Below are 20,643 nucleotides of genomic sequence, written 5' to 3'. Positions count from 1 at the left end.
GAAGAAGAAGAAGAAGAAGAAGAAGAAGAAGAAGAAGAAGAAGAAGAAGAAGAAGAAGAAGAAGAAGAAGAAGAAGAGGAGGAAGAACAAGAGAAAGAACAAGAGGAAGAACAAGAGGAAGAACAAGAGGAAGAACAAGAGGAAGAACAAGAGGGAGAACAAGAGGAAGAACAAGAGGAAGAACAAGAGGAGGAGGAGGAGCAAGAGGAGTCAGAAGAAGAGGAAGAGGAGAAGAAGAAGAGGAGGAGGAAAAGAAGAAATGAAAAAAGGTATTTGCTTTCTAAATATCAGAAAAATCAGAACATATTAATTATCTTATAAGGGGCATACTTTTTTTTTATATACCTAGTAATAAAGACTTCTCCTTAGAATAGAATTTAATTATGACCTGTTCCAGGAAGTATTACCATTTTATTTGGATGACTTGTGAGAGAAAAAAGTAGAATGGTAAAGCCACCCACTAGCTTAGTGAAATCTAGAACTTCTTCCTTTTCAGTGAATACATGAGTATCTGCCAACCCATAAATGCATGTGTATTTTGAATGGTAAGTTTCTGTCTTTCCCTTTTAAGAGTAGTGTGTATGTGGTGTAGGTGTGTAATTTTTATAGAATAAAATAGCAGCCATTCTGCAAATGTTTGTATTAATCATGGATGTAATAGTACAACAATCTGATTATTTATAAGATGGTTTATTTACTTTCACAAGAATTTCCAGTGATCATAAGGTCAAAATATGAAAATTGACAAGAGCTAAGAGTTCTGTCCAGGAGTTTTTCTCTATTTCTTTCAAATAGCCTTCCTTGCCTCCTTTCTGCCACCCACAGGATAATTTTGCAGAAAGCAAGAGAAGGTTTATTTAAAATAATACATATTGTCAGTCTCTCCTCTCTATCCAAGGGCTGAACAAACAATGCTAGTGCAACTAGATTCCTCTGAGTTTTCTTATTTTTTTTTGAACCCCTGGTGATTGTGTAAATCAGATTGCGAAAATTAAGACAAGGAATGTGTTCGTGAAAGACAGAATAACTGAGAGTAACAGAAATGTTCTACCACAGATTCTGAGAAGGAAGGAAGAGTTGTCCAAGGGACCCAAGTGTATACAGCAGAGGGAACATAAAGGGTAGAATGTGGAAGCACAGGAAAACTGCAGAATACAAAGATCTGTGCAGACTTCAACTTGCCTTGCGTCTTACCCTACTAGAAAGTTTTAATTCTACATAAGACATGAAATTAATCAATACTACTTATGGTAACTGAAAATAAATATTCAGATGGGGACATTAGTCTTTTCATGTGTCCTTGAAACATTCTACCTGATATCCAACATTTTATTATTTCTAATAGAGATTCCTAAAAATCTCACTATTTTGGAATCATGTTTTTAAATTTATTTTCTTTTTGGCATTACTAACTAATCTGTTATATTTTATCACTAAGTATGACCAGCTACTGGGTCCTCCACATTAGGGTTCTTAGGAACATTATCCAACTCTTTTAATGCTTGCAATTGATGAATAAGAGTTAATTAAAATTTGCACAAAAAATTAAAATCTACACATACTTGGTAGAAGTTTTTTTTAAAACATCTTTTCCCCCCATTTTCAGCACAAGAATGTTTATGGTTGGTCCTAATCACCTGTTGATATGTTGACAAAGTTATATATAAAAATATTATGTATAAAGTACTATCATTTTAATGAGCCTGTCACTTAAGCTATTACTGATATATACAAATGACATGTTGTCTCAAACATGTAAAATACATACTAGATTATCCACAGAGAATCATATTGCTTAACTATACGGTAGTTACACATTTGAAGATAATCTATTAATCACTTTATTAGGAACCAAAGTAAACATTTACTTTTGTGTAACAGTTATATGTTTATTAATGATCTAGTAATTATTATAATGTCTCAATATAGAAGAAATTCATGCTCAGTAATATTAATTTTCTTAACAAGTATATGAAAATCATATACTTTTTGTTTTGTTTTGTGTTTCATTCTTTGTGTCCAGGATGTTCCTTGCCTTTCTTGAAACACTGCAGAGTTGTAAATAATGTATGAAAAAAGTTCCTTGTTCACTGCCCAGAGATACTGTATTGCTTACCTACAGTGTACCACATCTATGCTAGACAAACAAGAGATCAGGCCACTAAATCTAAAAATCTCAAGTTAAAACCTTCCCAAGTGGAAAGGGAAAATACCACCTTGGATTCCAGAAGGCCTTTCAAACAAACAGTTTAAATCCTTAGAATGCTCTGACATACTAGATTAAAACCCTTTAAACTTCAGAAAGGGCTGTTCTCATGAGTAATTTAAGGAGAACACTGAAAACAGAATTAATTGCTTAATGTCATCTCTAAAGGCTCACCACTGCTGAAGCTTGCCTCTTGGTCTTAGAGGGCAGCAGTAAAGTTGAAAAAAAGACTGCAATAGTCATTCTAATTTTCATTTTTTTTAAAGGTAATTAAGACTCTTAAGTAACAAACTGTGATTTGAAGATGAGAAATAGGTGTCAGTCAAATTCAAATACAGTGGACATAAGAGTGATGGCATATAGTTATATCCGTTTTTTATTAGTACTTCACTGTTTTTCTTCACTTGTCAAGATTAAACACTACTGAATAGGAAGGTCATATGAAGGTATCATACAGAAGACATTCAAGGCGCCCCATAAAATATACTCTGCTTTCATGGAATTCCATTCAGAGTGATATAGATTTCTATTTCTAGAAGTCAAGCAAAAATGAAATTTCTGTAGAGAATATCATCAGTGTATGCTTAGTGGTTTTGCATATAAATCAGGCAGAAAGGATTTGTGATCAACTTGTTGACTAGTGGTCAAAGAATGATCAAGAATAGACCATATAGTAATCCTTTATTCCTCGCTTCTTTAATGCAAACCTAAATCTTATCATACATGAGTATGTGTGTTCCAAAAGTGAAATGGAATTTTCATTGAGAACTGAAATAAAAGTCAAGAAAAGCAAATATTACACAATGAATATAGGTATCTATTTCATTTTACAATTTACATGGGGTGATTAAAAAAAACCCAAATTTTAAGTACTCAGTCTTAAAAGTTAATAGCATTTTAGAACTCATTGCAATCTGAAATCTAGCCTATCTCAAATCCCTACCCCTCACCTGTCCTGCCCCTTTAACATATTCTTAAAAGGGTTTTTAAAGTTACCAATAAATTCCTGATAGTTTTATCTTTTTTTTTTTAATTTAGTGGGGTATTACTATAGTTTAAAATGGTTTCAGAATCATTGTTATGACCGAAAACTAAAATGTCGCCACAGGCTCAGTTTCCATCTTGTGGTATGTATTCCAAGAGCCTAATCCTACTGGATGGTGGGTAGTAACTGCTTATTAAATATTATCTGGATGAATGTTATACTGCTGTTTTCCTAGTTGGTTTTATTACCTTTATTTATCAGAGCTTCAACATAAAGTACTAGATAATAAGTATGCTATATACTAAACAGGGTTTGGTAGGGTAATATAATATCCACAATTTATAAAACAGAAACTGATTAATTTCATAGCAGAAAGGTCATCTTGTGTGCAAAAGAGCTTAGAATAGTTGGCGATCTTAACCTAGCAATACTAAACCAAGAAACGACATTTTCAAAGAGTTTAGTTATCAAGGAATGAGGGTGCTCCTAAATGCTACCTGGGATCTATCACAGACTTCTCTTTAGAATTTGCCTAATAGAGTAACATCTGATGAGAAGGGCTGTGATTTAAAATTGTGTATGGCTCTGAGGCATAAGCAGTGCTACATGGTACAAGAGTAGAGTACAGTTATATAGAGAGAGGCATCCTGTTTTCACTTCATCTGTGACAACCATGAAGTTCTGATATCATGACGACAAAAGAGTCCCAGTTGCTAGAGTAAGCAGTGGGCATGGGGATGTGTGTTACGAGGGAAAGGGTAGTGCATGCTTTGATTTTGTTTATGCAGTGGCTCCTGAGAACTTCAAGAAATGCTTCTGAGACCCATTCCCATAGCTAAAGCGCTGAGTGTATAAAGGGAGACAGAGCCAGCAAAACTTCTTGCATTTATGTGAAGCAGAGAGGACTGGAGAAATGTGAGCTCTATTTAGAATAATACCTTTTGAACATTTGGAGTTGGTTCAATCCTCTGCTGTATATAAAATTTTCTCTTCTCTCCTGTCTAGTCTCAAATGGCAAATTAAAGCTTCTCATTTACACTGTTACCTTGTTAATATATAAAAATTAGGAATGAATACTTCCCGAGATTCTTCTTCTTTCCAACGTAGTTTTCTTGGTAGTCCAATGTAATTCTGAAGCCAAAACACACTTAGTCTCTTTTTCTGTTTCATTTCTTCACGTTTCCCTCGCATTATTAATGTCAAAATTATATATTAAAATCTAGTTATAAGCAAAATAGCTATATTAGATATCTCTTGCAGAGACACCCCTTATGTTTATTTACAATGGACAAGGAAAGAAGTTGTTGTTTTGGCTGGATTTCTATTGCTATCTTGTAGAAAAAATGGGCTTATATATTTGTATTTTAAATACATTTTTCATACTTATGATGTCTTTTTCTATGTTCTTTTTTTTTCTCTGAAGGTTATGCCTGACCTTATCAGTATAAAATCAGGAATATTGATGGTAATACTCTCCAAAGTGAATTATAAACATACTGAAATTAAGTGGTAACAAAGGATATAACAAAGAGAGCCAATAGAAGATTAAACGCATTTTACTTCATAACTTAATTATTAATGGAAAGCAAGGTGGTTCTTTTATGCACTAAATTTTGAGGAAAAAATACTGTATTCTCAGAACCCCAAGGAGAAATGATAGAGGTTAAGGGAAATTTCTTTGACTATATATTATTTCTATTTTGATTAGTACATTATAAAAGACTACATTATAATTTAATCACATACTTGACATTCTTGTTTTCCCCAAAAGTACATGAGCTCCTCAAGTCAAATATCTGCTTTGGTTTTACTACTGCAATACCTAAACCTACATATGGCACTAAGGAGACATTTAATAACTCTCCAGCTGAAGTCATACTATCTGGGTCTAGAGCTTCAATATTTCTTCTCAATGCTGTTACAGTATTAAACACATATTCTAATAAATTTTCATTTATTTTATTTGCAAGGGTATATGGTTGGAGAAGTGTGTCTGTCTGTGTCTGTTTGTGTGTATGTGTGCATGCACACCTGCATCTCTATGTGCACTTATGGAGGCCAGAGGTCAATAATAGGGTGTCGTCCTCAAAACTCTCCATGTCTATTTTTTTTTGAGGGGGGGTAGGGTATCTCTTTTCTATTTAGAAATTTTTTTAACATTTCACTTACTTATTTTGTGTGTTTGCATTGTTTATGAATGCCACAGCCCAAGTGTGGCATTCAAAGGACAACTTGTATGCATCAGTTCTCTTCCTTCTTCATGAAGTTCTTAGTGATTGAACTCAATTTATCAGGCTTGACCGAGTTCCCCATACCCAATAGAATCATCTCACCTGCCCTAGACAAGGTCTCTAACTGAACCTGGAGTTCATTTAGCCAGTTTAGCTAGACCAGCTGCCCAGCAAGTCTCAGATCCTCCTGTTTCCAGCTCTTCAGCTCTAAGTTTAGAGGGACAAGCTACCCCACGTAGCTTTTACATGGGTGTTGGAGATACAAGCTTATGCTTGGCACAGTAAGCACATTACTAACTGAGCCATCTCTTTAGCTCCTGAGTGGGCATACTCTTCAGAAAATCAATATAAAGCACTTAAAGAAGCAAGTCTCTGTATATGTCTAAGAGAGTTACATGTATCCCATGCTGTAGCTTACATGTTCTGATGCATACCACTGATGTTCCTATCACTTAAAAAAAAAAAAAACCTTAGCTCCCCACTGTCTAAAGGTTTTCATGTTCATACATTAGTCTCTGACCCCAGTATTTCATGATGTGCCATTAACTTATTTTTTTCAGAGTTATCTTAACATCTTTATGCTTTTTATATCTTATTTGCTTTTATGCTACATTGTTTGCTTTTGTGAAAAAGGCTTGCTGATTTTGTCTCTATGTTTTTCTATATGACATTTCATTTTGTGACAACCATGACCCTCACCTCCAACTCCCATGACTAAAACCCTTACTCATTCTTCAATATTTTTTTCTTCTATGATTATTTTTTGGCATATCCAATAAGGCATGCTATCTTCTTCCTTGGAACTCACATAACACCTCTTGTTTAATACCTACTATCTTTTGCATTATTCTGTAGTCTTTCTGTGCTTTTTATCTTTCAAATAAGATACAAGGGTTTTGTAACTAAGGGAATCTTATCTTAATTATTCTGCATCTTCTATCATGTCTAGCATAGTACCTTTCACATGTACAACAAATTAATGAATATTTAGGCCTCATTTCCCTGAGCTTGATATCAGCAAAGCCTGGGATTTGGGTTACTATTCAATCTGGGCATCAGTATAAACCAAGTAGTAATCTGTTACTCCTGTGTATTTGTTTTTAGTAACATTTGTGATATGAGAGTCTACCCTCAAATATCTTACAATTCTTCATCTGACAAGTGGGCATAGGCCGATGTTATTTGATAAGAGTCACAATTGGGAGATTTCCACAGTCAGATTTGCCTGGGGTCATGTTTGTGGGGTATTTTCTTGATTGCTAATTGATATGAGGTTTCAGCCAATGATAGGGGGTACCACCCTTGGCCAGGCTCTAGGTTTCTGCCTTGAGTTTCAGTTTTAGCTTCCACTGATGACTCATTGTATCTTTTAAATTAAAATAAACCTTCCCAAGTTCCTTTTGATCATGGTGTTTTATCACAGCAAGCTAGGACAATTCTCTACACCGAAATGGTGTACACTCAATTTAACGAACTGGAGGCAATAGTTGGGAATGATTTCTTATTTGCCTATGACGCTCCTTGTGTGTGTGTGTGTGTGTGTGTGTGTGTGTGTGTGTGTGTGTGTGTGCGTGTGCGCGCGCGCGCATGTTCATGCTGGGGGAAAGGAAAATAATAGGGTCCATGAAGAAAACTGGTAATTTAGGAAACTAATCATATAATTTATCGACACTTTGATTTCCTAGTGCTTCATGTGTTTAAACATGGAATCAAAAACAGTTTTGGAATTAGAATCTCAATGGTATTTATCTGGGTTTGTATACAGTAATTCTATCTGAAAGTGGTGAGAGCAGAAATAACATACATAATGACAGAATGGAAATTTTCATTGCTCCTGGTCATTTGGCTATAGTTTGAGATGATAATTTTGGGGGCTGGACTGTCTTTTCAAACTTTTTCCTTCCTTGGGCAATTAGTATTTTTCCTAATTTTGCTTTTCTGATTTATCTTATCATATTGAAATGGAAATTATGGTAAAGGGCCAGAAATTCCAGTGTAGAATGGGGGGAAAGTTTTAGAATATCAAATCAAGGTGATACTAGAATGGAACTAGACCATGTAACTAAGAAACTATGGAACTGGCAGGCCAAGGTGATGGAGCTCAGCAAGGAAAGACAGGTAGAGAACTGTATAAGTCTCCAGTTCTGCTTCTAGTAAAAGTCTGTTGTTGGCTTATGATTTATTTTCTTACTCATCTGCTCTACCTCCAAAGACCTTCTATTTTCTTTTTAATTCAGAGTGTCTGCTTTGCCTGTTCCTACTAGGAATGACTATAAGAGAGAGAAATGGACTATGTTTTGCTGTTTTTGTTGTTATAACTTCATTTGCTTATACGGGCAAACAACAAACCAAAAGATATCACAATTTTGATGACATGGAATCAGTATAATTACATTGTGAAGATATTTCTGGTGTTTCACAATCAACAGCACTATATTGTCTCAAGTACAAAACCTGTGGAAAATCCACTGCTGAAGGATCTCTCTGTCTCATATAGGCCCTCTGGAACCAAAATGAGGTATGAGACTTATCAAGATTGGGCTTTAGCAAATGAATATGCTTAGTATACATAGGCTAGAAGATAATAAGACTTTTTTGATGGCCCAGAACTACATGCTTTAATTTATGAACTTTATTAGTTTCCTAGCAGAGACATATATTGATTAAAACATTATTTCAGTTTGCTTTTCACCAACTAGAATTGCTAGTATAACTCCTAATGAATGGAAGAAGACGCTGATAGCATGTACTCAGCATTTTATACAGATGGATGGTGGTAGAATGACTGTCTGCTACATGTCTGAGGGTACTTCTCTTAGCATCTGCCATATAATATTACTTTAAAAACCAATTATGAACATATAAACAGGTTTTTAAAATTCTTTTATGTTTTACAAAACTGTTAGAGAACATCTTTAATGACTTTATATACATAAAGTAGTCTCCTCTGCCAATCAAAGTACTATTGTCCTCTTAAACGGATCTTCACTAAGTTAATCTCTTTAAGCCTTCTAGGTAGGGCAAATGTGGAACATTAACCATTACCTAAACAGGAAATTTATCCAAATGGGAAAAACATGAATATAGCTTACATGGGCTACAGCTATGAATTTCCGCATTGCCCAAAGCTTTTATGGACAACTCAGCATTAAGTACCACTCTTTCTCTCCATTTGATGAATTTCAATGGCTACCAGTGTCTATTCTATAAGTCCAAACACAGAACACTTCTGGGGAGTATAAGCTAGTTAAGTCAAATATACAAATTTAAAATGAGTAGCATTTGCATATAAGGTATTAATTTTTCTTTTTTTCATTACTTGTCCAAATAGAAGAGGAAACATAAAATCAACATGCCTAGGTTTTTTTTTCCCCCTTAGATCGAGAACGACTTGAAAAGAACATATGAGGAAGTGATCTTGGAGGGAGTGATCAGACAAGATGATTTGGTTATCCTGAAAGCAGTTACAATTTCTCAGACCCACATGGTTTCAACTGAGCCCAAGTTCTACTTGTCCTGCTTCATCTATGTAGATCCCCACGGAGACCAGCTTTCACACCATAACCTGATCTGTTACAAAACAAAACAACAACAACAACAACAACAAAATAAGGAAAGAATTGCTCCAGTACTCTCTGCGTTTTGAGGATCATGGCGATTCTCCAACTATTAACAATACTGGGCATCATACTATAGTGAAAACCAAAACTCAACTACAGAAACAAATACTGACTTAGTTTCCTTATGTGAGAAGAGCTAATATAACACTCTTGAGTCAATTATTTTTAATGATTTAATTACATCTACGGTTTTTAATCACCTTCTACCTAAGCCCCATGCTCATAAAATAACAATTAAAATATTTAATATTAAACACAGTGGGATTCCTAATTTCTGAATTTTTTTTCCAAATTACACAGTGTATAAGATATATTTACAGGGTTAAAACTTGCAAACTTGTTAGATGTAAGGGCCTACTCAGATTCCATATATAACCAGAGATCAACTGACAAAAAAACAAACAAACAAAAAAAAAGTGTTTCTAAGAAAGTACACTTTCCTTTTATGGAAGAGGGACTTGATGTAGAATATTCACATATCATCAGACTATGTAAGCGACAGTGGGTCTTACCTGGATTTCTTGGACTTCGCTTTCTGCGGTCTCTGAATGCTGCACCTGACTGTAGGGCTTCCAGAAGATTATCCATCACTCCAGTCTCATCACCCTCTGGAGGATGAGAGAAATCAGAATTAATCTTACAGCAATTAAAGTTAAACTACAGGAAAATAAAGGGAAAAACTCCTGTCAGATTTACATAATACCCTTAAATTAAAGACATATATCTGTTTTAACTTAATGGCTCCTGTCAGTTTCTAGCATCACAGACTACTTTGCTTATTACGCACCATTAAGCAAAATTCATGCCAATCCCACTGTTCTTTCAACTTAAAGACCTTGTCTTTTGTATTATTGATGACACACTCAGTATGCAAATAAACAGTAGCTGATCAGCTACTGCTGCCTTCCTGTTAAGATTCTTCTAAGATATTCCTAAGCAAGAAACCACTGACCTGGCTTAATGCAATCAATGTGCAGGATGCGATTTGATGAAGCAGACTTATACAAGGTTAAATACTGATTGTATTAATACTGTCAGCATTCAACCATCATCTGCGATTATCTCAAAAAGCACTATTTGCAAAACACATTTGCATTCAATTCTTACCTAATCCATATCCTTTACTCATTTTGAATTGCTGACATTCTATAAAGGAAGGGTGAGCATTACACCTAAAAGGCCATATTTTATATTGAGAGACATCAGCCAAAAAGAAAAAAAAAATCTCATTTGCTTTTTAGAATGCTGGTTCATGCCTAAAGACTTTTCTTATAGGAAAGAATTATTAGAAACAAGAATGAAAAGTACTCAAAGAATGTTGATTGTATTTCCTAACAGGAACAACATTTAAGACATTACACTGTACGTTTACATTTGACAACTCTGGCCATCAAGCACATTCCTGATATTCCTAACAGTATTTATAATAGAGTGTCTGTTGACAGGGAAGTTACTGTGCTATATATAATCCACAGGGACCTGAGTTTTCTCATGGCTTATTGTCTAGCTGATGAAAAGAACCCTACCTAGGTAGCTCCTATGAAGTAACTCTCCGGGTCTAGAGTATGGGATATTTGCAAGTAGGGAGAATAAGAAAAGAATGGAGGTTAAGAAAGAAGATACAATCTCCCATTCCAGTCTAAGAGTAAATTCAAATCTTATTTTGCTTTAAGAGGCACTATCATATTACATGAAATTTTCTCTTATAGCATAAGAACAAGCTAAAATTACTATGCTCTTTATTTGATTTGGAACTTCTTCAATGTTGTAATTATTTATCCTTTTAAAATAAGCTATCTAAGACAGAATATTTAATAAAAATGGAAAGGAAACACAGGTTCTCCAAACCAATGTCTGGTGAAAATGTAACAGAGAGACTACTCCCAGCTATTAGAGAAAAAGTGCCGATGCTTTTTAAATATTAAGAACAGTGACATATTTAAATCATCAGTCAATATCTACAAAAAAGAATAACAAAGTAATAGTATAGATGGAATGTGACTAGAATAATTAATTTTTATGTATTAGATGTTTTAAATTTGAAATTTGTCATATCTTTACAGGTATGAATAAGGAAACTTAGATATCAAATGATATGTAAAGGGACCAAAGTATAAATCTAAGTCATTCAGATTAAAGAAAATATATTTAGAAATAATGAGATACTTGACATATTTTATAAGACCAAGACTTAGAAATCTAGTGCATATTTTCTTTTGTACACTTTAGTTCTGATTAGCTGGAATTCAGGTGTTCAACAGCACATGTGCCTTGTGGTCACCATATTGAGCAGTACAATTACAAGAAGTAGGAAGCCATGTTACTTGAGCAAACTGGAATTTTAGAGAGGTTCGCCAAAAAGCACTGTGGTAAAACAGGAGGTGGAGAAATGTCTAAGAACAAAGCCTATATTGAAGCCAGATAAGAACCTCAGAGTGTTTCTCTTCACTTTCTCCCTTGCTGGAGACAAATTCTTTTTCTTGTGTGTGTCTCCATTGGACCTACTTAACACCAGGCTTGCCAGTAATAGAGCTTCAGGCAATTTGCTTACCTCTGCCTCCCACCTTACCAGAGAAATGCTGGAATTCTGGGCACTTAATTTATTATGGGTGGCTTTGAGATGAGTTCTGGGGTTTCAAATTTGGGCCCTTTTGCTTTCACTTTCACAGCAAGCACTTTTATCTCCTAAGTGTTCTCTTCAGCCTCTTAACTACCACATTTAACCAGAAGTCATGAAGTATGAAATGCTGGAGAAGAAATAATGGAGAAGAAATTTACCCAGCTAAAGAAGAGTGAGAGGGTAACAATGCAAGTGGATCTCATGTTGTCTTGTGGAAATGGCAATTCTAAAGACTGCATAAAAGAGCATGTGCAAACAAGTGCACACAACAGTGTGCAAAAGGGCATATATTTATGGTTTCTATCAGTTAAATGAAAATATGAAATGTTATAATATAGCATGATGGATAGTGTTTCATTAAAAATCTTTAATGATAGTTTACTTTGGTTAGAGTAAAAATGTGGAATACAAACAAAAATATGGCAAAGATCCATCCTGTTCCCTAGGGTTTTTTTGAACCCTATTTTGATATAGCACATTTCTCATCATCATTCCTTTCCTCAATCAGATATATTTCCATATTTTCCCAGACATTTACCTTTTTTTTAAGATTTAGAGTCATGGCTGGTGGTAGTGGTGCATGGCTTTACCTCCATAGAAGCATAGAAGTAGAGGCAGATGGATCTTTGAATTTGAGGCTAACCTGGTCTACAGAGTGAGTTCCAGAACAGTCAGGGTTACACAGAGAATCCCTATGAAAGAAAGAAAGAAAGAAAGAAAGAAAGAAAGAAAGAAAGAAAGAAAGAAAGAAAGAAAGAAAGAAAAACACCATCATCAGCAACAAGAAGATTTAAAATCATGGAACTACTGCTGATCTGTTTATGTTATGTTATATTTAACTATGTCATAAACCATTATATCCATCAAAATTTTTTTCTCTCATTACCCAGCACTCACACCCTGGGGGTGATATTGTTGCTGTTGTCAACACATATACTATATAGTGCTTCAAAAACCACACCAGGAACAGCAAGAATAGATTTTTATAAACATCTTACACTTATCAAAGAGAAGAATGACATTTCTTCAGTCCATTACATTTTCATCTGCTCCATGCTAACTTTAAAAGAAGCTGAGTGATTCTCATAGAATGTCTAACCTTCACAGATCTAAGTTTTACAAATATAATCATAGGAACAATCTTTATTTCTTCCAAAACAAAATGAAAACCACTATGGTCACTGGAAAAATATTACTTTTCATTTTGAAATTTGGTTTGTGATTGAATTGTGTGAGAATGACAGTTCACTTAAAATTGCCACATCAGTATAACTATGAATTCATATTAATATGTAATTAGTAGTGAGTGACTTTTTATTGTGTACGAAGTTAACTCGATGGGAAAATGTGTTCACTTTCTATCGTAAAAGAAGTATATTAAACACAGAAAAGCTGCTTTTAGAAAAAATGAACAGTACTTATTTTGCCAAGTAAAGGAATATCACTAGGTAATTTTGTAATGCTTTTTAGCCACTGAAATGATTATATGTAGGTATGGCTGAGAAGTAACAATCCACAGTTCACTTTATAATCTCTCCTTACACAATTAGTCACCAAGAATACTGAGGAGCTAGGCCAGCTGCTTGCAGTCTAAGGCCTCTGATGAAAGGAAAGGTATGGGTGACACCTTCTACCTCATGTTTCCCATGGGATTTATCATTCAGTAGATAGTGAAGCTCAGTTTTCAGCATTAAAGTTAACCGACATGGTATTGACTTCTTTCCCCAAAAGTGTTTGGAGATGCTACGGATTAAAATAAACACTAGGTAAATTAATATTCTCTGCTATGCTTTTGTGCAAACCTATTCCCTGATGGCTAGCACATACTGATGTGAGAGAATTCTCTATGGGCTTCTCACAATTTCTAAACGTTTTAAAAATCTATTTTTATAGCAATAGTCTTATATGACAGAAAGCTTCTATCTAAGATGAATGATAGGTTTGTCTGCTTTAAAAATAAGTTATCTGTTTCTCCAGGGCAAATGTAGCTTTGCACTGAGTTCATTATAATAGATTAGGGATACCTAAACTTAAGACTCCTCTGATGTGCTACAAAGCCACTGTATTTGTACCATCCATCTTGCCACACCTTTGTACCCTTCTATGGAAGTTGAAGTGCAAAGAAAATTATAAGAAAATGAAAACATATAACTCATATTGCTCACTATACTATGTGTAACAGTTGCATGTCTGAACTCTGAGTTATGTGTCTTCCATAAATATTGTTGCTTTACTATTTATGATTATTTGCTTTCATTCTGGTATCAAATACTGTTGATTCAAATATACTTTATTTATCTATTAACTAAACAGTGTAATGGGCACTTCTATTATTGAAGATGGCACTCTAGTTCTTTGGGCTTGAGAATTACTAATCTAAACATAATATGAGTTTAATGTACTTTATTTTAAATGCTTGGGGATAGATGATTTAGTTTTCACAGTTTTTTGGATTTTATAATATTTGTGTATATTTTATCAGTTCAGCATAGCTAATCTAAAACCCAATTATTTTCAAAAGTTTCCAATTTGGGAGAGGTTCAGATTAAGGATGTAATTTCCTAAAATCTTAAAAATCTAAGCATAATGCCTTCATTATAGTTTCCTCAAATTTTCCATTTACAACTGAAGAACTCTGTCAATACAATATCAACTAGTGGTAAGTGACCCCAAAGAAAAAAACGTTTCTTACTGAGGCTAGGACCCTTCTATATGAGATAGTACTTGTATATATTAATTATAAAAATTCAACTTTGCTTTCTATGAACTAGACAAACATGGATAGAAGATATGAATCAGTAAGGCTCAAATAAAGCCTCCAAAACCATTAAATTTCTGTAGTAATTTAGGTATTGTAGTTATTTGTAAATGAAAGAGAAACAGAAGCCATCAACAATTATACCTGGTTTAAGGACAGTCGGATTTAGACTGTAACTCAATGCATATTTGTGTGTGGCTATTCTCTTCTTGTACATGATGCAAGTATACAAACTTACAAATAATGAAACTTAGAGATCTCAGTTGTACAGTTTGAGATGTTTCAACAGATTGGTATATATACCCATGTAACTACTACCACCCAAAGATAGAACCACATTCTTTCTTATCTCTACAAACCAGGCAAACTACTAATTTCTATCACCTGATATTAGTTTTGACTGTTGTTATTATATGCTTTACAAGTTCATTTTAGTATTTATTTTTACTATGTGTGTTTTAGTATGGGTGTTTTGCCTGTATACATGTCTGTGTACCATCTGTGTGCTTGGTGACTGTAGAGGACAAAAGAGGGTATTGGATCCCCTGGACCTGGAATTACAGATGGTTGTGAATCACAATGTGGGTGCTAGGGATCAAACTCAGGTCCTCTGGAAAACCTGTCAGTGCTCTTACCTGCTGAGCCATCTTTCAAGCCTTTTCTTTCTTTTTATATATTTTTGTGGTGTGGGGTTTGAACCCGGACTTTGTGCTTATTGAGCAAGCACTCTATCATTGAACTCCAACCCTACTCCCAGCTCAAACAGTTCTCAATGAGGAAAAGAGTGGAGGTAATTTTGAATCAGCATAGTCACTTGAGAGAGTAGATATGTCCAGCAGTCCAGCATGGTAAGCCATGAGGAGAGAAAGAGCTTTCGAAAGACCCACAGTTACAGTGAGACAGAAATGATCAGAGAAGATATAAACGGGTTTAGACTATCAAAGGAAGCAGATCCAAAGGGCTTCAAGCAACTCTAAAAAAATCTATGGTTAGATCTTCGGAGGAAAGTAGTGTGCTGAAGGTGACAATAAAGACCAGCCTCATAGCAGTCTACGAAAAAGACCATCATGGGAGAGAAACCAATTGTGAAAAAAGAATAGCATTTAGTCCATAGTGGCACATATTGTTCTACATAAAAGCCTGGGCCAACTTAGCTGGTCCATTTGGACACCTTTGGTAAAAGCCTATGTAGAAAAGTCAAACTGGTTTTGTGAGCAAGGTCATCAGCAGTAGAAAGGAAGCTGACTGCATAAGAAGACAGTGACAAGTGGAGCGCAAGAAGAAGCAGTGTTAGAGTCAATCTGTCTCACATAATCTATCATGGTCCAGATTAAGAACATGTGCATGATGTATGGATTTGCACAGGACACAGAATTAGAAGACTGCTCACTTATCAAAGAAGAAGCAAACAAAATCTTTTCTCAGGAATCCACAAAAAAATGAAGGCCCTGGACTGATAAATAGCTCTCACAGTTTAACTTGGAACAACAGGAGGGAATAAAGACCAAGAAAGGCCCCTGCAATATGGTGAAAACAGTACACCAGGCTGCAAATATTAATAGCTCTGGCTAAGCCTAAGAGTAGCACCACAAGTGAGTCAGAAATAAGAGAAATCAAACTGATTTCACATATGTAAAAGAATCCTGAACAACATGATTGTAGTGCAAAGCACCTAGAAAGCCACTACCTGATGTCAGGATTTTTCTTGTTTGTGGTTTATTTATAAAGAAGTTAATGGTGATTTGGAAAAACCAGCAGATGGTCCCTAAGATAATGGTTTATGAAGTGATTTACAGCCAGAAACTGTGGTAAAAAGAATCAAGATATTATTCCAAAGAGATTAAAAGCAGGTATAAATAGAAAGCACAGGGTTCTAAGAGAAGTGACAAAGGCACATGCTCCTGTTCAAAAGGATTTGAAAAACTTGCAATCATTGGAGCTTAGAAGAAACCACTACAAACCCTGAGCTAAGCTGGGGCAGTTCAATAATTATACTATACAGTGAATAACATTTGCTAGAGAAAATAGAAAAACACTGCATTCCCAGGTGCTGTCCGTTTACAGATTTAAACTCCTGTACTTAAAATTACAAGTATGGGGGGGGGGGACAGAATGTTCCACAAAGTATACTTACACTCATTTTGTTACCTTATCTCATTGTCAGAATAGATAATCAATGCGTTTCCACCAATGAAGTAAACCACAGAGTTCACATAAACATCAAAGTGCATAGCACTCGAGATAATTTCAGCTTAAGGGAACTTTGTTTTAGGTATCTAGAGTCATGGGATATACATTCAGGGGATGGATAATGTCATAAGGTAATTGGAAATTCCTTCATCTCAGCACTCGGGAGGCAGAGGCAGGCGGATTTCTGAGTTCGAGGCCAGCCTGGTATACAAAATAAGTTCCAGGACAGCCAGGGCTATACAGAGAAACCTTGTCTAAAAAAAACAAAACAACAACAACAAAAAAAAAAGATGAAAGGATGGACAACCCAGAGACTGCCCATCCAGGGGTCCATCCCATATTCAGCCACCAAACGCAGAGACTATTGCATATGCCAGCAAGCACTTGCTGAAAGGACACTGATATAGCTATCTCTTGTGAGGCTATGCCAGTGTCTGGCAAATATAGAAGTGGATGCCCACAGTCATCTATAGAGTAGAACACAGAGACCCCAATGGAGGAGCTAGAGAAATTGCCCAAGGAACTGAAAAGGTCTGCAACCCTGTAGGTGGAACAACAATATGAACTAACCAGTACCCCCAGAGCTCCTGTCTCTAGCTGCATATGTAGCAGAAGATGGCCCAGTCAGCTGTCGTTGGGAAAAGAGGCACCTTGGTTTTGCAAACTTTATATGCCCCATACAGGGAAACGCCAGGGCCAAGAAGTGGGAGTGAGTGGGCAGGGGAGCAGGGTGGGGGGAGGATATAGGGGACATTTTGGATAGCATTTGAAATGTAAATGAAGAAAATATCTAATAAAATAATTTTAAAAATTCCATTCTAAACCCATGAATGAGGAACCCTTAGTTGATTTTGCCCCAATTACTTACATGTGTGCTATGTAAGAGTTTATCAGGGACATTGAGTTGGAGAATTAAGGGTGCCTGATATATTTGCATCTTATAGAGAAGCTTGTTAACACAAATGAATAGATTTCTAATGGTAGACTTTCTATGTAGGAACTTTTTGGCCAGAGGCACATTTCTGGCAGCTTGCCTGAGGAAAGAGAGCTTAATAGGGAATGGTAGTTAAAAAATAATGTTTATGCTTACTCATTTTCTCTTCAGTTACCTATATGCTAGAATATTGGTAGGTGAAAATTATGTGCTCTATAAATAAACACCCAATAAACCTGAATGTTAATTTTTACCAGGAAAAACATTGTTGATGCCGCTGGAAAAATATCTCACATCCAATATTTTAAATAATTAATATTTCAAAGAGACCTTTGAAATACTTTGTGTGTTTTATCAGAATCAATCATTTACTAAGGGCATGAAACACTAGTGAAAAGAAAAGTAAGGAAAGCAAGTCTTTCAGATAAGATAAGGCAAAGATTTTTTTTTTTTGGAGGTAGGAATATTGATAACATCTAGCATTTACTGAGAGCCTAATATATACCACACAATATAAACCCAATTAACATTAGATCCCATTTTGTTTTCCAGGCAAAGAAAGCAAAGCAAAGATAGATAAATGAATTTCTCTGGTTCATGGAACTGAGAATGGCCAGACAGAAGCAACAAAAGAACACAAATGCCTTGAGTAAGGATGAACCCTAGCTCGGATAACCACTAGCAACTTGTCTCCAGTTTGTTACAACCTCTATGCCAAAGATAGTTTTCATGTCTTGAATGGCTTATTAAAAGTAAAGAAGAATATCATATGCTACACAACAATGTCAGAAATTCAATTTTCCATCCCCACCATCTTATTTCCATACACAGCCACTCTCATTCATAATGCAACATTTATGGCAGCTTTTGTGCTATATGAATAGGATTTAGTTGTGACATAAGACTTTAGGGCTAGGGAAACATAAAAGTGTTTACCAGTCAGCTCTTTATAGAGAAAGGTTGTCCATCCCTGCTCTAGAGCACATGCTGCCTATGGAAACACTATATGGATCTTCAAATTTGCTTCTGAGGTATTGAAGGACTTTTGCAAGGGCCAGTCAAATAAAACAGGCTTCCCCATCGTGGAAAGTAAGTGAGAACATCAGCATTAAATGTAAGGTTACTTTCAATTGAGATGCTTCCCATTTCAATGCAGAGCCAAGGGTGAGACGGGTATGAAACAGCATATGCAAATTCTTCCTTTTCCCATCTTTATCCACCGATGTAAACTACAATATCAAATTGTGTTCATATATACCAGAAATGCTTGCTTCAGCTCCTTCATTGAGGCAAGAGTCCATAGGCAGTCCTTTCTGCTTAGCTGTGCAGGTTTTGTGTTTCTTTGCTAGTTTCAAATAGGGTAAGAGATGAATCATTTGTAATCTGAAGACAGCCATCTACAAGATAGTAAACCTGGAGGTGATAGCTTGAATTCAATAGTTATCCAAAAAAGCTTCTTTGCATGTTCCTTGGTGTCTAGCGCAGGTACAGCTAAGTGTGGAGTGGAAATGAATTTGCAAAACCTGCCCTTATGAGAGTATACCCAGGCAGTTGTAACAAATGTTCCAAATCCAACAGTGAAGATAATCCACCGCCAGGTATATAAACATGTTGTAAAGGAAGGGACTGCAACTCTTAATTGCTGATGGTTGGCATGCAAGGAGTAAGTGGACAATTCATCAGCTGTCAATCTAACTTTCAAATTGTACTGTTCTTCTTTTGCTTTTCAGATTCTATAATGAATCACCTTTCCCACCAAGTTCCTGTGCAACTGCAGAAAGGCAATTAATAACTTCACTGTTTTTATTAGCATATATTCCTTCTCACTCCAGAGTTTTGCATAGCAACTTACTTGATAGTTATCTTTTAAATGCAGGGCGTTCATGTGGATCTGAAATTTTCTATTTTTTAAATAAATTATTGATTAAAATAAATGTGTGGCAGTGGGATAGGGTTGTCATGCACATGACCCAGCACACTTGTAGAGATCACAGGACAGTATTCCAGAATAGCTTCTCATATTCCACCTTGTTTAGGCAGGGTCTCTGGTATTTCTGCTCCTCTAATGCATACTCTAGCTATCTGACCCTGGATCTTTAAGTTGGTTCTGGGGATCACACTTTGCTTACATGGAGGTAGGATTGACAATTGATTGGGGATTGAAAATTGAATTTTTGAAACTGTTGTGTGTAACATATGATATTTTCTTTACTTTTAAGAGCAATTTGAGCACTATAACTCTCGAGTCATCTCCCACGCCTCTGTATTTTTCTGAGTATTTTAATTGGAGACTGCACACTGATGCATCCTTTATAAATAGCCACTTCATATTCAGTAATATATTGAAATTTTTGTGAAATTTAATTTTTATTATTTTCAAGTGTGTGTGTGCGCGCGCGCGTGCACAAGCATAAGCACATGCAGGGTTGTGCATATGAATGTACGTTCCCCAAAAGAATGTGGATGCTTATAGGTGTCAGAAACTCTGGTAGTGAGAAATCTGACATGACTGCTAGGAATTGAACTAAGGTCTTCTGCAAATGCTTAACTGCTGAGTCATCTCTCCAACCCCAATACCCAATACAGACATTTTTTATACAAGACAACAACAATGTTTCTCTTTTAAAAGGCAAATCAGTTTGGGTAAAAGGCAAACAAAACAAATAGCCATGTAATTTAAGACTTCTCACCTAAGAAGAGGTATAAATACAAATTTTTTTTGTTTGTTGTTTGGTTTTTGTTACCACTGCTTCTATGCATGGGAGACCAAATGCCCTTTTCCAGAGGTTTCTGGTTGTAGTTTCTGTATCAATCTAATATGGACTCCAAAGAGTCTTCACCCATGGCTCTTAAGGGTTTTGGTGACAATCTGTGCTACTACTCTCACTGCTCTTTTTTTACTTCTGAAGAATTGAGATCCTTCAGTGAGTTAGAAGATCAGAAGGAAGATAAAGAAAACAGGGAATGCCTACCATTTAAATAACTACCGATTTAACAGTTTGTGACAGACTTTAAATGGTTTTGACAAATGATTCAGTCATTGTAAGGATCTGTGCAGGAATAAGGAGGAGCAGGAAAGAGTTCAAAGCAGTTCTGGGA

At 35.6% G+C, this 20,643-nt stretch overlaps 1 protein-coding gene across 2 annotated transcripts in view; it reads right to left on the bottom strand.

The window, feature by feature from the left end:
* Window positions 1–20,643, bottom strand: part of Diaph2 (diaphanous related formin 2) — a 696,731-nt gene that overhangs the window by 130,653 nt on the left and 545,435 nt on the right. For both annotated transcript variants that reach the window (XM_021188630.2, XM_021188631.2), the window contains one exon: window positions 9,555–9,650. In XM_021188630.2, the coding sequence (XP_021044289.1) occupies window positions 9,555–9,650 (96 nt within the window). The remainder of the gene's footprint in view (window positions 1–9,554; window positions 9,651–20,643) is intronic.

The sequence above is a fragment of the Mus pahari genome, chromosome X, assembly GCF_900095145.1.
Source record: "Mus pahari chromosome X, PAHARI_EIJ_v1.1, whole genome shotgun sequence".
NCBI lineage: Eukaryota > Metazoa > Chordata > Mammalia > Rodentia > Muridae > Mus > Mus pahari.
This window is presented reverse-complemented; position numbering and strand designations above follow the sequence as displayed.